Genomic DNA, 21,077 nt, shown 5'->3' with positions numbered 1-21,077 from the left:
TTTTTAAATTAAATTTGATTTCATCTGTTTTTCATTTTTTATTATTTTTTAAAATTTATTTATTTTTATTTTTAGCTGTGTTGGGTCTTCGTTGCTGTGCACGGGCTTTCTCTAGTTGCAGCTACTCTTTGTTGCAGTGTGAGGGCTTCTCATTGTGGTGGCTTCTCTTGTTGCGGAGCATGGGCTCTAGGGACACAGGCTTCAGCAGTTGCAGCACACAGGTTCAGTAGTTGTGGCTCGCGGGCTCAGTAGTTGAGCTAGCTTGGTTGCTCCGCGGCGGCATGTGGGATCTTCCCGGACCGGGGCTCGAACCCGCGTCCCCTGCATCGGCAGGCGGATTCTCAACCACTGCACCACCAGGGAAGTCCCAACCTCCCCTTCTTTAAAGAGCATCATCACGTTGCCCTTTTTTCTTTGAAATATGATGTCTCTATGCTCTTCACAAAGACTCCGGGAAAAGCAGAGACGGTTAAGAGAAAATGTACCACTTAACCCAGCCGGCCTTTCCTCCAGGGTCCAGCTGATGGGCAGCCCCAGCACTGAAACTTATGAGGGCCCGGCATCAGCGGTGCTGGGAAGGCAGCGTGATCCGGGATGAGCTGAGGATGGGTTCCCAGGGACTGCTCCAGCCCCAGCAGGTCCCCCCTGCTGGCTGGGTCCCCAGCACTCACCTCCCTGAAAATACAGCCCTGGGTCCTGTCACCTCCCGCAGACAGCGGTAGCAGTGACATATGACAGGCATCAAGGGGCCTGCAGAACCCTTGTGCTGTTTCCAGCTGGGGAGAAGGGACATTGTAAATTGTCATTTTTAGGCCAGTGGGAGGGCAGACTCTGGGAGTGAAAGCCTCAAAGACGTGGGGATGGTGAGGGCGAGGGCGTGGAGAGAAGTGTGTCACTACTTGAAAAAACGAATTCCCTCCACCAGCCGACCTGAGCGGCCAGGGATCAGAAGTCGCCGTCCTGGCGCCTCCTGGGTGCCACCAGGGCCCCATCGGCGGCCTCTCGGGTCGGGAAAGGGCAGTGGCCGAAGCACCGCGGGCGCAGGACGCGTGTCCGCCGAGCGCGCCCCAGCCCCGGCCTCAGCCCGTGACCTGCCCGCGGGACAGGGCAGCGGGGCGCGGCGAGGCGGCCGCCGGGGCCGGGGGCGCACGCGGTGCGGGGCGGGCGGGTTCCTCCCCTCTGAAGTCATGGACTTGGCGCTCGGCGTCGCGGCCGGCGCGCAAATGTGGCTTCGGCCAAAAAGGCGAAAGAGGGGAAAAAAAGCGCACAATGTGTTTCTTGTTAGGGACTCGCAAGCCGAGCCTCGGGTTTTACTTTTGGTGCCGCGTTATAATACTGAGATGCAGCTTGATTCCGGACAAGCCCGCCCTCGTCGCTGGCCGGAGAGGGCTGCTGCGGATTCCCACGGACGCCGGTGGGCAGCCCCCGCGGCCCGGGCGGGGGGAGCACGGCGGGCGGAGGCCCGGGGTCCCCGCGGTGACCCGGGCTCCCCGCGGGGGCCGGACCCCGCGACGCGCGCCCCGGGGCGGCGCAGACTCGGCGACGCCAGCCCCGCGCCCGCCAGCTCGCGGGCGGCCCGGGATTGTTTTGCAAGACCTTATCTCTCGCTCAAGTTAATTTTCTTTTTTAATTTGGTGACCGGAACAAAAGCCACAGGAAAATCCTTTGTGAAAGCCAAACGCGCCCACAAATCGGGGCACTTCACAGCATTTGTAACTAAATATTTGCCGTGCTGGTAGTTAAATCGGCCCCTCCGCCAAACTTTCCAAACTTTGCTTTCTTTGAACGGGGCTGAAAGGTGATCTCCCTACAAGGAGATCAGACGGCTGAAAGCAATTGGCTTTAGCACGGCGTTTTTCCTGGTGCTCTCGAGATCTCTGGGCAAACAGGACCGCGCGCGAATCCTAGAAGGAATTAGGGCCGGGATGGGGACGGCGGCGGCGCGGGGGAGGAGCGACTTCTGCTAAGCCATTGTAGTAGCTGAAGCGCTTTGTTGGTGCAATTTATTAGCTGTGTGCGACAAGAACGAGGAGAGGTTAGGCAGGTCTTCAAAACTACCCAAAGAGAGAAAAATAAACATCCCCTTGTTTGCTTTTTGTGGTTTTGCTCATTTTTTCCCCTCTCCTTGCCCCTCATCTAAGGCTGTTTTAAACCCAAATTCGGTTATCTGGTTTCAGGGTAAGGGCTCCCTCTTGCCAAGGTATTAAATAAACAAGTAAAGCAAAAACTTGAATCCTTATGTAATCCAGATGCTGTTTCCTCGAAAACCACAACAAACTCCGCTAAACCAGATAACAGGATCGGGAACGGCAGTGGCCCACCCCCGCGGTTTCGGGGCCAGCAGAGGACATCCATGCTCATGAACTCCTCTCCGGGACAGAAGATAAATAATTGCTGCTAACACTCTAAACTGCAGATGCGCACCCTTGAGGGATCCGGATGCCATAAACTGTCCGGGAATGTTGGCATCTGGTTCTTAAAATGGAACTTTCCCTGGAGATAAAGCCCGGACCGAGGAGGCGTCTGCGTCCGCGGGCTGACTTGGAACTTTCTGGCCTCTTGATGTTCTCTGCTGAAAACGCAGCCCTGGGAAGGGGCTAAGCCTGCCCGTCTTTGTAGTGGAAATGAGGGGACGCAGACGCGGGTCCGCTGCGCTCAGAGGCTGGGAGCCGCGGGGCCACGCTGCACATCCTCCCGCCTCCCGGGGGCGGGGTGGGGGGCTGTTCTGGAAAAATCTGAGGGTTTTTAGCGCAACCTCCAAGGGTTCCGAGGAGGAAGGCAGGGGACAGACAGTAGGGGTGCGGGGATGAGGGGTCCTTCAAAGGTATTTTGGGGAGTCCAGCATCAAAGTCATCCCAGCGAGGATCCAAAGGAACAAATAAATCTCGACATCCACTAAGACAGTCACCTTCTCCCCATCCGCCCTAACCCTCGCGCCAGCCCCACCCTGAACGCCTCGGTTGCAAACACAAATAAAATAAAGCAAAACCTTTTTTTTGCTTTGGCAACCTCTAAGCCACATTACGCCTCCTTCTGCACAAGCAAGATTTCTTTCTTCTCCCTCTCCCGGCCTTTTTTTTTTCTTCTCTCCCCAACCCCCCTTTTCTTTTCTTCTCGGTCGTCCTTCCTTCCCCCAAATCGCTCGAAACTTAAGACGTGCAGCGGCTGCAGGTGCTCGCGGGCCGAGCGGCCCGGCCGGGGCGAGCCGCGGACGGCCGGGCCTCGCAGGCATTGATCAGCTGGGCGCGCGCGCTGAGTGACGGCGCGGTTGCCATGGCAGCCGCCTGAGCGGCGCCGCGAGGACAAGGCTGCAGGGCGGCGTGAATGGGCGGCGTCACGCGCCTGGCGCCAGAGAGTCTGCTCCGGGGCTCCGGCTCCGGCCCCGCCGCGGCCTGGCCCTCGCGCTGCCGCCGCCGCCGCCGCTGCCAATTCATCACCTGTCAGGGATCACTCGGGGGGTCACGGGCGGAATGGACACAGCTGTGAGAACAAAACCGGGGGAAAGAAAGGCGAGCGCTCCCAATTGTGCCAGATGTGCAGGGAGGACCTTGAGACCGCCCCCCCCGGCCCCCCGCAGGCTCCTCCCGCCCCGAGTTGCATCACGCGGGGATTGCAAAGGCGGCCCAGCCGGCCCGGTGCGCCCGGCCCGTGGCTGCTTCTGAGCACCGCGAGGGGCTGGACGCGCTGGGAGCCGGCGGCCGAGCCCGGGGTGGAGACCGAGGGAGTGAGCCGTGGAGCCAGGTTAGGGAAACTTCCAGGGCAGGCGTGTGGCTTTAAGTGGGTGTGTGTGTGGGGGGGCGGATTGCATCTCCACCCTCCCCACCGGAAGCCATTCACACCTTCCCACCACCCACGGATCCAGCAAATCCAGGGCCCTTTCTGCAGCTTTAAGAGTCCTCAAATGCAAACCCACTGAGACCCCAATTGACAGATTTTTCGATGCCTTGTAACCCACCCCGAAAATGCTCCAACACCGTTTTCCCGATGAAAGCATAATTTTAAAGGTAATTTCGTATTGGGCTTGCTGAGACAGACATACTAGTAACTCAAGGCTTTTTTTTTTTTAATCATTGACTTATACAGCCCCATAATCCCCTTAAAATGATCTTTAAATGAATGTAGAACTGGGTAGTGTGCCAATCGAATCGAATTCAACACAATCAGGCTGACTGGACTCTGACATGGGCGCTAAAGAAAGAAACACCAGAAAACTTTAACCATATTTAGCCATTTTACTGCATCAGGGTACAAAAATGATCATGGGAGAAGGCAGTGCTTCAATCAGCTTTGCAAGTGTGTAAAGTAATCCTGCACAACGCTCATTAGGAACCAGCCCAGAGCCTGACTGGGGATAATGAGGCTGGCACGGATGTTAACATACGGTGTCCTTGGAAAAAGCTAGGAACGCGTCAGTATCTCAGAGCTGCAATGTCCAAGAATCACAAGTAATAATTTGAGAATCCCAAAGATGTTTGTTTACGTTGGCTATTATTGTAAAATAGTCAAAGTATAACATCATGAACCAAAATAGTGTCAAAACAAAATCTGTTCCACTGTGGCATGTATGTGACAGAAACACATGCACACAAAGTACATCAAAAGGCTCGAACTGTCGGGGACTCGGGTATGAAATCATTTCCAGACTTAATATCAGAGAAGAAGTTGTTAATGGAATACTGTCAAGAACAGAGTCGCAGGCAGCCTTTGCCCGGCCAGGCCCCGAGCAGATTTCTCTGCTGGTCAGGAAACCATCTCCATCCTCCAAACTGAAGTGGCTGGATTTTCTGAAAGTGACATCCACCCTAGCGCCACCACCTCTCCCTCCCTCAAGAGAAGCCGTGGGGCAGGCACATGGCTGCAACTGGTGTCCCAGACCAGACCAGCTGGCTCACCAGCGAGGAATTAATCATTCACTGAAGGAAAAAATACTGTAACCCCATTATTAAGCTTGGCTTTTTCTCCAGTTCTGCCCTCTTCCTCTTTCTTAAATGCAGAGGAGGTAGATGGAGATTGAGACAAAAAAGTAAACTTACCAATATAATCTTTTCTCAGATTTTCTAGCATATTCTAGAGAAATATGATTTTCAAAACACAACTAATTTACTGTAGTCTTCAGTTAAGCTAGAATTATGTGTGAATTTACTGAAAAGGATTTGAGTAAATAACTGCAAACTTTTTTTTTATTTAGACCGCAGGAATGAGGCCTTAAAATATGTCTAGAAAAAAAAAAGGGCGGGGGAGACACAAACTGAAGCTGCCTCCAGTCCTAGTGCTGAAAACATTCCCAACCTGGTACCTGACAGATTTTTTTTCTTAAATAGTGTGAAGATATCTACCAATGGCTGGGGCCACCTACCTATACAAAAATTTTAAAATACAGCAGGCGCTGGAATGTGACACCAGAAATCACGACTTGTGCATAATTAATCACCTTACTTTGCCACCTACATTGCAGAACACAGATCGGCCGCCTCTCAAAGGCAGCGTACATAAATGCAAGTTCAGTATACAATTTTCCTAATGATTTCCGATTACTAGGATCATTACAATAGCCTTCCCAGTTCTAGAAAAGGAACCCAGAGTCTTGCCTCTCAGAGCTCCTTAGCGATCAGCATGGTTTCCAGTAAGTACTCATTTTACAGAGTTTACAATAATGCCTCCTGCGTTGCTCCGGGTTGCACGATCCCACACTAAACCTGTCGCTGAATGCGCGCGTGGGTGTTTTTGGTTTTGTTTTTTTACAAAGCTTTTCCTTATCTTAAGAGACCGAACTCACTCTACAAAAGTCACTTGTCGATGGCAAACTTATCTGCGTTTTCACTTTCTTCAGAAATGCTTTCTATCTTGATGACATTCCGTGAGGCTCAGGGAACGGTGGTGACTTTCCCTCTGCTGTGCAGACCTGGCCTGTGTCGCTGTGATTTTAGGGATGCTGAAAGCTCCGAGGTGTAGAGGCTTCGTCGGGGGACACCTTAAGGGGAGGGTCCTGCCTAGCCATTGGGAGTAGAATTAAGATGCACATTTAGCTTCCCGGGGTCTTCGTCTCCCCCCTCCCCCACCCTGTCCGCAACCGCCTTCTCCCTTTTCTCCGGTCCTCTCCTCCCCTGTCCTCCCCCTCCCCTGTGCTCCCCTGTGCTCCCCTCCGCTCCCCTCCGCTCCCCTCCGCTCCCCTCCGGCCCGGCGCTTACTGTACTCTATTTACCACCCGAGCTAGGCTCGCGCCCGCCCCGCCCACCCCGCAGGGATTGGCTGCGAACGCGGAAGGACCGAGCGCTCGCCTCGCGCCCGCGCCTGCCAATGAGGGAGCCCGCCAGGCCTGATGGACACGCTGCCTTCCACCAATGGGGACGCAGGGAAGCCGGATCGTGTTGCCCCGGCGAGCCCTAATAAAAGCCGCCGGGCCGGGCTCTCAGCTTCATTCTGAGCCGAGCCCGGTTCCGAGGGCAGGTAGCTCCGCAGACGGCGGCGGCGGCGACGACAGCGACGGCGACGGCGGCGGACTGAGCTCCGGGGCAGCCCGCTCCCTCCTCCCGGTCTCTCATTCCCCGCGATCAGCATGAAAGCCTTCAGTCCAGTGAGGTCCGTTAGGAAAAACAGCCTTTCGGACCACAGCCTGGGCATCTCCCGGAGCAAAACCCCGGTGGACGACCCGATGAGCCTGCTGTATAACATGAACGACTGCTACTCCAAGCTCAAGGAGCTGGTGCCCAGCATCCCCCAGAACAAGAAGGTGAGCAAGATGGAAATCCTGCAGCACGTCATCGACTACATCTTGGACCTGCAGATCGCCCTGGACTCGCACCCCACTATTGTCAGCCTGCACCACCAGCGACCCGGGCAGAGCCAGGCGTCCAGGACGCCGCTGACCACCCTAAACACGGACATCAGCATCCTGTCCTTTCAGGTAAGACCTGCTCCCATGCCCCCCGCTTGCTGCCGCGCACCCCCGGCGATGCCTGGGCTGCCCCTGGCAGAGCCATTGTCCAGACGGACGGCCGTAGTCGGTGACTTACAGATGAGCTAATAACTTTATTATTATTATTTACAAATATGGTGTAGATTGAGTCGTGCGTGAAATTACTGGTAAGTTCTAACCTGTTAGTGCATCTGTCTTTGAATCTGAATGTAGCATTTAACGTATTTAATGGAACTTGCTGCTTAAACAAAAACTGTTTTAAAAAAGGCCCTTTCTCCTTAAGATTGTCTAACGTGGTGCCTCTTATCTCCTCTCTCGCAGGCTTCTGAATTCCCTTCTGACTTAATGTCAAATGACAGCAAAGCGCTCTGTGGCTGAATAAATGGTGAGTGTTTGCTTGTGCCTCGCGTTGAACTGGCGCTTGGAGTGTGTGTGTGCGCGCGCGCGCGTGTGTACTTGCGTATCTGTAAAATGTTTGGCTTGGTAAATGAATGTGTACTTCGTTGTATTACACGTAGTACATTGTTTACACGTACTCTAGACATGAAGGGGGCCTCTAGCTCCTGTTACTCAAAATCCCACGACATTTTCCTTAAAAAAAAAAAAAAAAATGATGCCAGGAACTTACTTACTCTGAAGGTGGAGGAGACAAATGTGTACTGGCTTCTGTGGGCACGTAACATACTCCGGCTGTCTTCTGCTATCGCTCTGGTACTATGAGGTACTAACCTCCATATAATTAATCTTATCGCCGCAAATTCCATAGGGATCCTCCTTCCCCAAAACTGCAGCCCTCTGGGATTCAGCTAACCCGAGCATTGCTGCCCTGTGCCTCAGACCCTGTGATGTGGGATTCCGACTTCCCTATCTGTTAACGAAAGGGCTGTTTTCAATCAAATAATTGTTACAAGAAGCAGACTGGCGCCTGTGAGCACTGCCGTTGGAGATCCAAATAAGAGATGGCGTGGGGAAGCTTTCCCCCAGTCTCTGCTATTTTCATGTTTTATTTGCGCTGTCCAGGCCGAGTATGTGTGTTGCATCTGGACGCCGGGGTTTGCCCAACGTTTGAGTGTTTGGTTCAGTGTTCAGACTGCGGCTTCCTCCTGGCACCAGTCTGCCGCCTCTGCCCTTGGGTTAAAACCTCCTAACACCCCCTTCTCTCCCAGTCTTTTGCAGGCGCTGACTTTTTGTTTCCTTTGCACAATAACAACAACAACTCCACAGGCTCTTTTAAGGCGCTGAACTCACTTTTCAACCCTTTCCCAAGGAGGACAACAAGTCAAAGGGACCTTTTTTAAAAATGGAAGGAAAACTAAGAATGATCAACTTCCCCAGGGTGTTTTCTGACATGGACTGTGATATTAGTTATTTATGAAAAAGACTTTTAAATGCCCTTTCTGCAGTTGGAAGGTTTTCTTTATATACTATTCCCACCATGGGGAGCGAAAACGTTAAAATCACAAGGAATTGCCCAATTTAAGCAGACTTTGCCTTTTTTCAAAGGTGGAGCGTGAATACCGGAAGGATCCAGTATTCAGTTACTTAAATGAAGACTTTCGGTCAGAAATTACCTTTTTGACGCAAGCCTACTGAATGCTGTGTATATATTTATATATAAATATATATATATTGAGTGAAACCTTGTGAACTCTCTAATTAGAGTTTTCTTGTACAGTGGCAGAAATGTATATTTCTGCATACAAAGTGTAATGATATACTTATTCATGCTAAACTTTTTATAAAAGTTTAGTTGTAAACTTAACCCTTTTATACAAAATAAATCAAGTGTGTTTATTGAATGGTGATTGCCTGCTTTATTTCAGAGGACCAGTGCTTTGATTTTTATTATGCTGTTATATAACTGAACCCAAATAAATACAAGTTCAAATTTATGTAGACTGTATAAGATTATAATAAACATGTCTGAAGTCAATACCTGAATCTGAATGATTTTTAAGATTCTCTTTCTGTCTCTATCGCGCCATTTTATTTAATCCCTCCTCCTTCATCCCTTTTATCACCCCCTAAGTGTTGGAACCTGTGTGCTGAGAAATGCCTTACCGGATGTGTGGTCAGGGCTATCGCTTAGGGGCAAAGGGCCGCTGCTGCTTTTTAGGAGAGCTGACGGGCTGGGAAGTCTATAAACCCAGAAGTTTCTCTTAGTCCGTCAAGGAAAAATTAGTTCCATGCTTGGGGTTGGGTTTCAAACCAAGGAATTGCTGTGGTGGTGACTCTTGAGAGGTAGGCCATTCAAATAAATGTGGACTCCGGAGGCCTACCTGTCTGTCAAGACACTTCTGGGGTGAATGAAACTGCTGTGAATGAGAAGACAAAAGGCTCCGTAGAATTCAGAACATGATTTTAAGATTCAGAGGAAGGGCAGAAAAAACCCCTCAGTGCTCCTCTCTCCTGATGACCCTTTGCCCTGGGACTAATGCCGTAACCGGCCCTGGGCGCCAGCCTCTGTGTGCTGCCCCTGCGCTGAGAAGGACGGACGGGGCCCACGTTCCAAGACAGGTGGCTATTAAACCGCCCTTCACCCTTGACTGCGCCGCCCGACTGCCCAGGCGAGGATAGAGAGCCGGAGTGTCAGCCGGCAGTTTCCACCGCAGCCCTCACGTGGCAGCCTTTGGACCCAGCTTCAAAATATATAGCTAGTATAGATACGTGTTTAAAATTCATATGTGTACGTATATTTATATTCTCAAATTGGAAGACACTTCCGCGGGGGTGTGAGGGGAGCGGGGGAGGTTCTGGAAGCGCGGTCCGGGGAGGACTGGAGCTGGAGAAGGAAGCTGGAGGACTGCGGGCGAGGATAGGTGTCTCACCTGTGGCCACCTTCTCGGGGCCCCAGCCGAGCAGGTGCTGGGTGGCGCCACTGAGTCTGACCTGGCGGCTGCGGTGTTTCCGGCCCTGACACGGAATCCATCACCAGTGAGCGGTGAGCGCGGGGTAGGGGTGGAGGGTGGGGGGAGAGGCAGCCTGGGGCCCTCAGCTCGAACCCCGCCACCTTCCCGCATCCTCGCAGCGGTCCCGGCCCCGGAGCCTCCTTCCTCCTGGGCTGGGGCCCTGCAGCCGGCCAGGGAGGCTCTGGACAACCCCCCGCGCCCTGCGCGTCATGCCCGTGCTGGACCTCATCCTGGTCCGCAGGTGGGCCCGTCCTTTGATCCGGGCACAGTACCAGGGCCGTCGTTGTTGTTGACAATCATAGCCCCAGGGAAGCGGGCTCTGGCTGTGGCACCTGGGCGCAGCGGGTCACCCCACCCACGCCCCCCTTCAGGCCTGTCGCCTGACGTCCGTCCACCTGTCGTCAGCCCCTCCGGCGCCCTGCACGACAGGCCACCCTGCGTGGGGCTGGACCCGGGTGGGTCAAGGGCGGGGGGAGGGAGGCCAGGTCGCTGCCGACCCCCGTCCTTTCCTCTGGGCGGGGAGGCGGGGGGACTGCGCAGACGCCAGCCCCGGGTCGCCCCCAGCCTCGGTGACCCTCGCGTGGTCGGCTCAGATGGCGAGGGGATCTGACCCGGGCGGAGGGTCTCGTGCACGGGCTCGCTGGCTTTGCGGGGGGAAGCTGTGTGGCCGGGGCGGGGCCCTTCGACAGCTGCACTGTCACTGGGAGCCGGGGACCGTTTGCCAAGTTTTGGACGACGACCTAGAGTAGCTGCAGCGTCAAGGGAACGAGGCACCCTTCGGAGGGGACTTTTCGCGGCGGAGCCCGGGCGGTCCTTCGGGGTCCGGCCGGTGGAGGCCGAGCGCCACCTGCTGGCCGGCGCGAGGAAGGCAGTTCGCGAGCGGGGTCTAAGGGGCCCAGGGCTTAGGGGCTTGGAACCCGAGTTAATCAGCTGGAGAGTTAGGAGAGAAATCACCGGGGAGAAACAAGCTTTTGAAAATGAATGATGATGTCGTGAGAGCCTACTCCTCTAGAATGTGTACAGTCGTTTCCACATGGGGCTCTTATTTCATCTTTACTACTTCATAACTTGGATACGATCCCCTTTTGCAAACGAATATCTACCACCAACTCTGCAGTAGGTGCTATCCTGGATTTTAATAAAAGTATCGGACATGGTCCCGGGCCTCAAAGAGATTGTAACCAGATTGTGAAGAAAAAAGAAATGTGGGGCTTCCCTGGTGGCGCAGGGGTTGAGGGTCCGCCTGCAGATGCAGGGGATACGGGTTTGTGCCCCGGTCTGGGAAGATCCCACATGCCGCGGAGCGGCTGGGCCCGTGAGCCGTGGCCGCTGAGCCTGCGCGTCCGGAGCCTGTGTTCCGCAACGGGAGAGGCCACAACAGTGAGAGGCCCGCATACCGCAAAAACAAACAAACAAACAAAAAAAAGAAATGTGAAGTCCAATGAAAGCCGGAACATTTTCCCATCTCTTTCCTTAAGTTTTTGTTTAATTTAATTTTACTGTTTGTGAATTGCTTAATAACCTTAGCCAGGACCTCCAATGTTATGTTAAAGAAATAAGTGTGAATGTGAGTGGGCATCCTTGTCTTATTCCAGACCTTAATGAGAACAGGTCAAACTCTGTCTATTATGTGTGACCTGGCTCTAGGATTTTGCTGTAATATGTAGTCTTTATCAATTGTTACAGGTTTTTTTGGAGAATTTTAAATCATAATTTGGGGGTGAATGTGGTAAAATAGTTTTACTGTATTTATTGATATAATTTCTCTAATGTATGACACTAATTTTTCTGATGGTAACTACCTTTACATTTCTGCACTAAATCCTACCTGAACATGATGTATTATTACTTTTTATAGACACTGTTGGGTTCTGTTAGACAGTATTTTACTTGGAATTTTTGAGAATGAAATTGAGCTGTGGTGTCTTTTGCAGTCCTTACCCAATTTTGGAATCAAGGTCACGCTGACCTCAAACAATAAATGTGCGGGTCAGATTGCATTTACTTTTAGTCCTCCAAGCCATGGATAAATCCTCAGAGCTGGGCGGACATTTGGTCTCCCCATCCTACAGAAACTGGACTCAGAGATGTGACCTGAGTGAACAAGGGCACACAACAGTCAGTGAACAGAGAAACTCAGCCCAGTGTTTTACTGGAATGGAGAAGGGGCTTCTGAATTTAATAGGAAATAGCATTCTTGTTAATAAAAAGCTGTACCGTGGAGCTTTTTTTAAAAAAATTCAAGGATCATTATTTATGGGGCTCGCTCTCCACAGTGTGGGCACACAGCTCCAGGACCACCCAAATAGTCAAATAGCCTGACTCACCGCCCACCCTTCCCTTTCTGTCGCTCTCTGTTGGTGGAGAAGCGCCTCCAGGCTCTGAGTGTCCTTCTGGAGATGGTTCTGACAAGGCTTTGAATGTCCTTCTATTTCCTCACAAAGATAATTTGGGACAGAGGCAGCAAGATCTGCTGAGAAGCTTAGCAGCAGGTGTTGTGTTCAGTGCCAACTACTGACGTAGGCACTCTGAGGGGTACCAGCCTGAGGTCGCAAGAACGTCAGGGAACCCTGCAGAGGACGCGTGGAGTGAGCAGATTCAGAGTGAGGTGCACGCACACATCTGTGGCTGCCCTGCGTGAGGGTGCCAGGCCCTGCAAGTTAGGGGCATGGGCCCAACAGGAATGGACAACAAGGTTTTGAACCATGTGAAGCAGGACATTGCGACCAAGACCACCACGCAGAACCCTTGAAGGCCTAAGATCTCAGCTAAGGTATAGACTAAAATAAAATATTACTCACTAGCCCAGGAAGATCGTAAGAAAGTCTGTCTGTCAGCCTGAGCTCAGGCGGGGAAAGAAATATCTCCCTTGAAAATTCATAGCCGTAGATCTGCCCTCATGGGGAATGGGGGTTCAAATATATACTACCCAGTTAGTTTCAGAAATGCTAATGCTGATAAATTAACATAAAAATGGGTCCTGGCTGGTGATGCTTCTGGGGTGTTTGGCAGCAGCAAATACAAAACTTCTCTGGAGAGAAAAGCCCTCCATACAGACCGCACAAAATTCTCATATTTAATGGCTTACTGAAAGTAAGTTTACAATTAAAAATTTTTTTAAAACAATGGAAATAAATTTACCACGTGAGAAAGGATCAGTAGATAGAATGAAGAGAAAGATTAGGAACAAGAGAACTATAAAGGATGCAAGTGACTAAAATGATTAAAGAAATCAAAGAACTAATTGAAAACATAAGACAATCCCAAGATATAGTTATTGAAATTGAAAACAATGCAAAAGTTAAAACCCAGATGAAAAACCACTGGAGCATTTCTATACACTAACAATGAACAATCTGAAAAGGAAATTAAGGAAACAATTTCATTTACAATAACATCAAAAAAGAATAAATACTTAGGAATTAACATAACCAAGGAGGCAAAAGACTAGTACAATTAAAAGCACAAAACATTGCTGAAGAAATTAAAGAAGACATTAAAAAATGTAAAGATATCCCATGCTCATGAATTGGAGAACTTAATATTGTTAAAATGACAATACCACCTAAAGCAATCTACAGATTTGAGGCAATCCCTGACAAATCACAATGGTGTTTTTTGCAGAAAAAGAAAAATCCATCCTAAAATTCATATGGAATCTTAAGGGACCCTTAAGCTAAAACAATCTTGAGAAAGAAGAACAGAGTTGGAGCACTTACAGTTCCTGATTTCAAAACTTACTATAAAGCTCCAGTCATCAAAACAGTGTGGCATTGGCATGAGCACAGGCATAATGATCAGTGGAATAAGCTAGAGAACCCAGAAATAAACTCTCACAGATGTGGTCAAATGATCAACAAGGATGCCAAGACCATTCAATAGGGAAAGGATAAGCTTTACAGCAAACAGTGCTGGGGAAATTGGATAGCCACATGCAAAAGAATGAAGTTGGACTCTTACCTAACACCATATACAAAAATTAACTCAAAATACACTAAAGATGATAAACATAAGAGCTAAAACTATAAAACTCTTAGAAGAAAACATATGTCATAAGCTTCACAAAACTGGATATAGCAATGACTTCTTGGACATGACACCAAAGGCACAGAATAAAATAAAATAAAATAAAAATAGACAAATTGGACTTCATGAAAATTTAAAACTTTCTGTATCAACAGAGGCTATCAACGGAGTGAAAAAGCAACCTATGGAATGGGAGAAAATATTTGCAAGTCATATATCTGCTAAGGGATTAATATCCAAAATATATAAAAGGGATTAATATCCAAAATATATAAAAGGCTCCTAAAACTCAACAATAGCAAGAACAAGAGCAAAAACAGCCCAATTCAAAAATGGGCAAAGGACTTGGATAGACATTTGTCCAAAGAAAATATATGAATAGCCAATAAACCTTGAAAAGATGATCAAAATCACTAATCATTAGGGAAATGCAAATCAGAATCACAGTGAGCTATCACTTCACATCCATTAGGATGGCTGCTATCAAAACAAAAAATGCACCACCCCGCCCCCCCCCCCCGAAAAGAGCAAGTATTGGGGAAGATGTAGAGAAGTTGGAATTCTTATGCACTGTTGGTGAGAATGTAAATGATACAGCTGCTGTGAAAAACAGTATGGCAGCTCCTCCGAAACTAAACAATAGAATTACCATACGTTCCGGCAATTCCACTTCTGGGTATACACCCAAAAAGATTGAAGAAAGGTCTCAAAGGGATATTGCATGTCTGTATTCATAGCAGCATTATTTACAATAGCTAAAATGTGGAAGCAACCCACGTGTCCATCAACAGATGAATAGAAGGCAAAATATGGTCTATACATACAAAGGAATGTTATTCGGCCTTAAGAAGGAAGAAAATTCTGACACATGCTACAACATGGGTGAATCTTGAGGACATCATGCTAAGTGAAATAAGCCAGTCACAGAAAGACAAATGCTGTATGATTCCATTTACATGCAGTACTCAGAGTAGTCAAAATCATAGAGACAGAAAGTAAGGAGGAGATCAATGGAACAGGATAGAAAGCCCAGAGGTAAACCCACACACATATGGTCACCTTATCTTTGATAAAGGAGGCAAGAATATACAGTGGAAAAAAGACAGCCTCTTCAATAAGTGGTGCTGGGAAAACTGGACAGGTACATGTAAAAGTATGAAATTAGAACACTCCCTAACACCATACACAAAAATAAACTCAAAATGGGTTAAAGACCTACATGTAAGGCCAGACACTATCAAACTCTTAGAGGAAAACATAGGCAGAACACTCTATGACATCAATCACAGCGAGATCCTTTTTGACCCACCTCCTAGAGAAATGGAAATAAAAACAAAAATAAACAAATGGAACCTAATGAAACTTAAAAGCTTTTGCACAGAAAAGGATACCATAAACAAGACCAAAAGACAACCCTCAGAATGGGAGAAAATATTTGCAAATGAAGCAACTGACAGAGGATTAATATCCAAAATTTATAAGCAACACATGCAGCTCAATAACAAAAAAACAAACAACCCAATCCAAAAACGGGCAGAAGAACTAAATAGACATTTCTCCAAAGAAGATATACAGATTGCCGACAGACACATGAAAGAATGCTCAACATCATTAATCATTAGAGAAATGCAAATCAAAACTACAATGAGATATCATCTCACACCGGTCAGAAAGGCCATCATCAAAAACACTAGAAACAATAAATGCTGGAGAGGGTGTGGAGAAAAGGGAACCCTCTTGCACTGTTGGTGGGAATGTAAATTGATACAGCCACTATGGAGAACAGTATGGAGGTTCCTTAAAAAACTACAAATAGAACTACCATACGACCCAGCAATCCCACTACTGGGCATATACCCTGAGAAAACCATAATTCAAAAAGAGTCATGTACCAAAATGTTCATTGCAGCTCTATTTACAATAGCCAGGACATGGAAGCAACCTAAGTGTCCATCAACAGATGAATGGATAAAGAAGATGTGGCACATATATACAATGGAATATTACTCAGCCATAAAAAGAAATGAAACTGAGTTATTTGTAGTGAGGTGGATAGACCTGGAGTCTGTCATACAGAGTGAAGTAAGTCAGAAGGAGAAAAACAAATACCGTATGCTAACACATATGTATGGAATCTAAGAAAAAAAATGTTACGAAGAGATTAGTGGTAGGACGGGAATAAAAAACACAGACCTACTAGAGCATGGACTTGAGGATATGGGGAGGGGGAAGGGTAAGTTGTGACGAAGTGAGAGAGTGGCATGGACATATATACACTACCAAATGTAAAACAGATAGCTAGTGGGAAGCTGCAGCATAGCACAGGGAGTTCACCTCTGTGCTTTGTGACCACCTAGAGGGGTGGGATAGGGAGGGTGGGAGAGAGGGTGATGCAGGAGGGAAGAGATATGGGAACATACGTATATGTATAACTGATTCACTTTGTTGTAAAGCAGAAACTAACACACCATTGTAAAACAGTTATACTCCAATAAAGATGTTGAAAAAAAAAAAAGAAGGTAAGGAGGGTGGGTGCCAGGGGCTTGGGGGGGGGGAAAGAGGGAGTTATTGTTTAATGGGTATAAAATTTCCATTTTGCAAGATGAAAAGTGTTCTGAAGATGGATGGTGGCGATGGCTGCACAACAATATGAAGGTACTTAGTAGAACCACTGAACTATACACCTAAATGTAGTTAAGATGGTAAATTTTATGTTACGTGGGAGATGGATCTGAGGAAATATCCCAGAATGTAGCACAAAGAGATAAATATATCACAAATATGAAATCAAGGCTGGAGACACAGAGGATAGAATGAGAAGATCCAACACAGGAAAGACTTTACTGAGGGTCGTGGCAATGAGGGGAGTGAGCAAGCAACTTGAACTTGAACATTAGACGTGGCTAAATAGTAGACAAGCCTTTAGTCAAGCTGGCAGGCCACACAGATATCCATCCTAAAACTTGAGAAGAAAAAGTTCAACAACACAAGACAAAGAGTTCACAGATGAAGTAATAGAGTGGCCTTTAAACATACGAAGATAGTCAACTTCATTCATAATAAGTGCACATGGATATGACATGAGATATCAGTTCTCACCTAGCAGATGGACAAAAGTCCAAAAGTGGCCACGTACTGTGTTGACAAATCCTGTACCTTGTTGATAATAAAGTGATACAACCCCTATGCAGAGGAATTGGATGGTATCTAGCAAAATTATATATGCATTTACACTTTGACCCTGCCATCCCACTCCTAGGAATCTATCCCAAAATCACAATGCAAAAGTATGAAATAATAGATGCTCCAAGTTAATAGAGTTGGCATTATTTTTTTTTATTTTATTTATTTAGTTAGTTAGTTGCACTGGGTCTTAGTTGCGGCATGTGGGCTCCTTAGTTGTGGCATGTGAACTCTTAGTTGTAGCATGCATACCCTGGGTCCAGTATGCAGATCTCCAAGCACTCCCCTCCCTGGGACTCCAGCACAGCCAGTAGAACCCCGGGAACCCTCCCCTGCACCAGTGATCAGCATCCCCTCCTCAAGGCTTCTGGGTCTTAACCATTCCAACAATCCCAGCCTTTCTCCCCGTGCCCTCAGCCCAGGGAGGGACATGCTTCCTGCAGTCACTACCTCCCTGCTACCTCCTTAGAGTTCTTTTTTTGCTTTTTCGGTTACCTACTTAACACTTGACACTGAGTTGACAATTGTATACTCTCTGTGGAAGTTCCTGACTGGACTCTGGCTGGTCTACTGGGCCCAACCCCTCAACCTCCCTGTACAATGTGGAGCCTGTACTGCTCAGAGGAGAAACTCCAACGGCTCACCAACTCTTGGTTCGAAAGGGTACCTGCACCCCGATGTTCACTGCAGTGCTGTTTACAATAGCTAAGACGTGGAAGCAACCTAAGTGTCCATCGACAGATGAAGGGATAAAGAAGATGTGATATGTATATCACACACACACAATAGACTATTACTCAGACATAGAAACAATGAAATAATGCCATTTTCAGCAACATGGATAGACCTAGAGATGATCATACTAAGTGAAGTAAGCCAGACAAATATCATATGATATCAATTATATGTGGAATCTTAGAAAATGATACAAATGAACTCATTCACAAAACAGAAACAGACTCATAGACTTAGAGAACGAACATATGGTTACCGCGGGGGAAGGATGGGGGGAGGGATAGATTGGGAGTTTGAGATTCACACGTACACACTACAATATGTAAAATAGATCACCAACAAGGACCTACTGTGCAGCACAGGGAACTCTACTCAATACTCTGTAATAACATAAATGGGAAAAGCATTTGAAACAGAATAGATACATGTGTATGTATAACTGAATCACTTTGCTGTACACCTGAAACTAACACAACATTGTTAATCAACCATGCTCCAATATGAAATAAAAATTTAAAAATAAATTGATAAACAGCAAAAAATAAATAAAATAGAATTTTAGTGATATATTGGTCCTATATTGCTGCATAAGGAAGCACCCCAAAACTTAGCAGCTTAAGACAGCAAGTGTTTCTTACCTTGTACGGTTTCTGAGGGTCGGGAATCAGGGAGTGGCTTTGTTCGGTGGCTCTGGACGAAGACTCTTGACTCAAGGCTGGCAACGCTGGAGAATCAGCTTCCAGACTCGCTTGTGTGGTTGCCTCTGTTCCTCACTGGCTTTTGGCCAGAGACCCTGGGGCCTCTCCATAGGGCTGCTCACAACAGGGCAGCTGGCTTCCCCCAGGGCGAGGCGGGGAGAGAATGTCCAAGACAGAAGCTGCAGCCTTGACTCACCAAATCTCGGAAGTGACGGACCACCACCTTGGCTCACACAGACCAAGCCGGGTACAAAGAGGGGGGACCACCAGGGTGTGGGTGTGAACAGCAGCAGGTGGGGTCCCTGGGGCCATCTTGGAGGGTGGCTACCAGGTCTCTTTGCTCAGAATGTTGGCTGAGGGGGTGGGGTAGGATCCGGGCCAGCCTGGGGGTCCTGATTCCTTTGCTGCTGCCGACAGTGGAGAGAACGCAGTCTGAGCGGGCGCTGGAATCCAGAGGTCCCAAAAGGAGGGAATGGCCAACTTCCTACCACAGGCACCATGTTAGAAGTTCTTTGGAAACATTTGGTGGAAATGGCAGTGATAATTTTGGCCGTGTGACTCCTCCAGTCTATTGCTGTGTCACTAAAACTCTCAATTTAGGAACTATGCTGGCATTTCCTCCAGCTGATAAGATGTCTAGATGTCAATGGACTACATGTGTATTTTTTAGTTGCAGCCAATACATTTTAAACTTATTAAAAAGAGCACAATTACCTTGGTTTTTTGAACTCAAGAAAACATAGCATATTAAGTAACCACACATGGTAGAGCATCATAACTCATTGGATCATTTTACTTTTCCCAAATATTATTCCCACCTGATTCAATACCTGGCTATAAGCAGAACCTTGAAGTGAGGTAAATAATATTTTCACTTCTACAATGGGAGGGATAATTTTGGCATATCTAAAAGACTAGATAGATCAGATAGATAGATAGATAGATAGATAGATCAGATAGAGAGATAGATACATAGATCAGATAGATAGATAGATAGATCAGATAGATAGATAGATGATAGATAGATAGATCAGATAGATCAGATAGATAGATAGATGATAGATAGATCAGATAGAGAGATAGATAGATCAGATAGATAGAGAGATAGATATAGATCAGATAGATAGATAGATAGATCAGATAGATAGATAGATCAGATAGATAGATAGATAGATCAGATAGAGAGATAGATAGATAGATCAGATAGATAGATCAGATAGGTAGATAGATAGATAGATGATAGATAGATCAGATAGATAGATCAGATAGATAGATCAGATAGATAGATGATAGATCAGATAGATAGATAGATCAGATAGATAGATAGAGAGATAGATAGATCAGATAGATAGATAGATCAGATAGATAGATAGATAGATAGATCAGATAGATAGATAGATAGATCAGATAGAGAGATAGAGAGAGAGAGATACTGGAAACGTATTATACACAATTGATAGTGTTCTTCAGTCTCACCATTGAAAGTGACACCCTTCAAGTCCAAGTGGTCAGTTGAAGTAGATAAAAGGACCAAAGTTCTGGAAATGTTGAAAGTGGCCCTTGGGCCATTTCCACACCTTTATACACAGGAGAGGGGTAGCTTTCGTGTGGCATCTAGATAAAGACAAGGGACTTGCATTCTAAATCTTATGTTGATATGCAATCTAAAAATAGTATATATTGATTCTTATACACTTCAACATTTTCTGTGTAAGGCCTTTACATTCTTAGTTATAGGCAAGAGCCCAAGTTTTCTGAGATTCCATAGCCAAACCATCAGTGAAATAGGAGGAAAAAAAGGAAAAAAAACAACTCTTACTGGAAGCCATATGCAAGAGAGAGATAGTGACAATGTCTGAAAAGAAAGCCATTTCTATTTTTTACATCTTTTTCACTACAGTAAGGGTGTAAATTTTAACTGACATTTCCCAATGAAGAAAATCATTCTGGGGGTGGAAAATGGAGGCAATTACACACCAAAAGTATGTTGAAGGCTTCAATGTTAAGGGAAAATATCTACTTGATTTCAAATATTTTCAGCCAAGACAGTTTCTTGCTCCAGACTAATCGTCACAGGCGCTGCATGGAGCACAGAGCTTCCGGGCAGCCCATGGGAGAAGATGAGGCGGCAAGCAGTCGACCCTTGGTGCTGGCGCCCCCCCAGCCCCGGGAGGTGGGGGCAAGCACGTGCACACTAGGTCTCAGTCTCACTAGAAGCAAAGCGAGCGATCCTTTCAGCTCCATCATCTCCCTGTAATTCTCCTGCCCTGGGAGATGAACGGCTCTCTACTACAATCAGGCTGGACGCGTGCAGCAGGTAAAAGAGCGATTTTTCCATCAGTGTTTCTGCCGTGATGGAATCATAGGAGAGGATTTATCTGTCTTCCTTATCCCTGTGGTGATCCGTGACAGTTTGTATTTTCCAAAAATGACTGCAAAAACATTTCCGGACCCACGTGTTCTTCTAGAACTTTGTCACTCCTGCAACAAGAGGTGGAGTCTGTCTCCTGGCCCTGAACCTGGGCTGGACTTTGTGAATGCAACGAAGGAGGAGCTCTGTGAATTCCAGGGCTAGGTCATAAGGGGTGATATAACTTCTGCCTGATACCC

At 47.5% G+C, this 21,077-nt stretch overlaps 1 protein-coding gene across 1 annotated transcript; it reads left to right on the top strand.

Annotated features, from left to right (window-relative positions):
- The first annotated feature begins 6,411 nt into the window (after window positions 1-6,411).
- ID2 (inhibitor of DNA binding 2) lies at window positions 6,412-8,849 on the top strand. The gene is made up of 3 exons (XM_059078439.2): window positions 6,412-6,904; window positions 7,238-7,301; window positions 8,083-8,849. Exons 1-2 carry the CDS (start codon window positions 6,557-6,559, stop codon window positions 7,292-7,294), a joined length of 405 nt encoding a protein of 134 aa, XP_058934422.1. The 5' UTR covers window positions 6,412-6,556; the 3' UTR covers window positions 7,295-7,301; window positions 8,083-8,849.
- Window positions 8,850-21,077: the final 12,228 nt, after the last annotated feature.

Source organism: Kogia breviceps, chromosome 11, assembly GCF_026419965.1.
Source record: "Kogia breviceps isolate mKogBre1 chromosome 11, mKogBre1 haplotype 1, whole genome shotgun sequence".
NCBI classification, from domain to species: domain Eukaryota; kingdom Metazoa; phylum Chordata; class Mammalia; order Artiodactyla; family Physeteridae; genus Kogia; species Kogia breviceps.
Note: the sequence above shows the minus strand (reverse complement) of the source record. Positions and strands in the feature narration are given on the sequence as shown.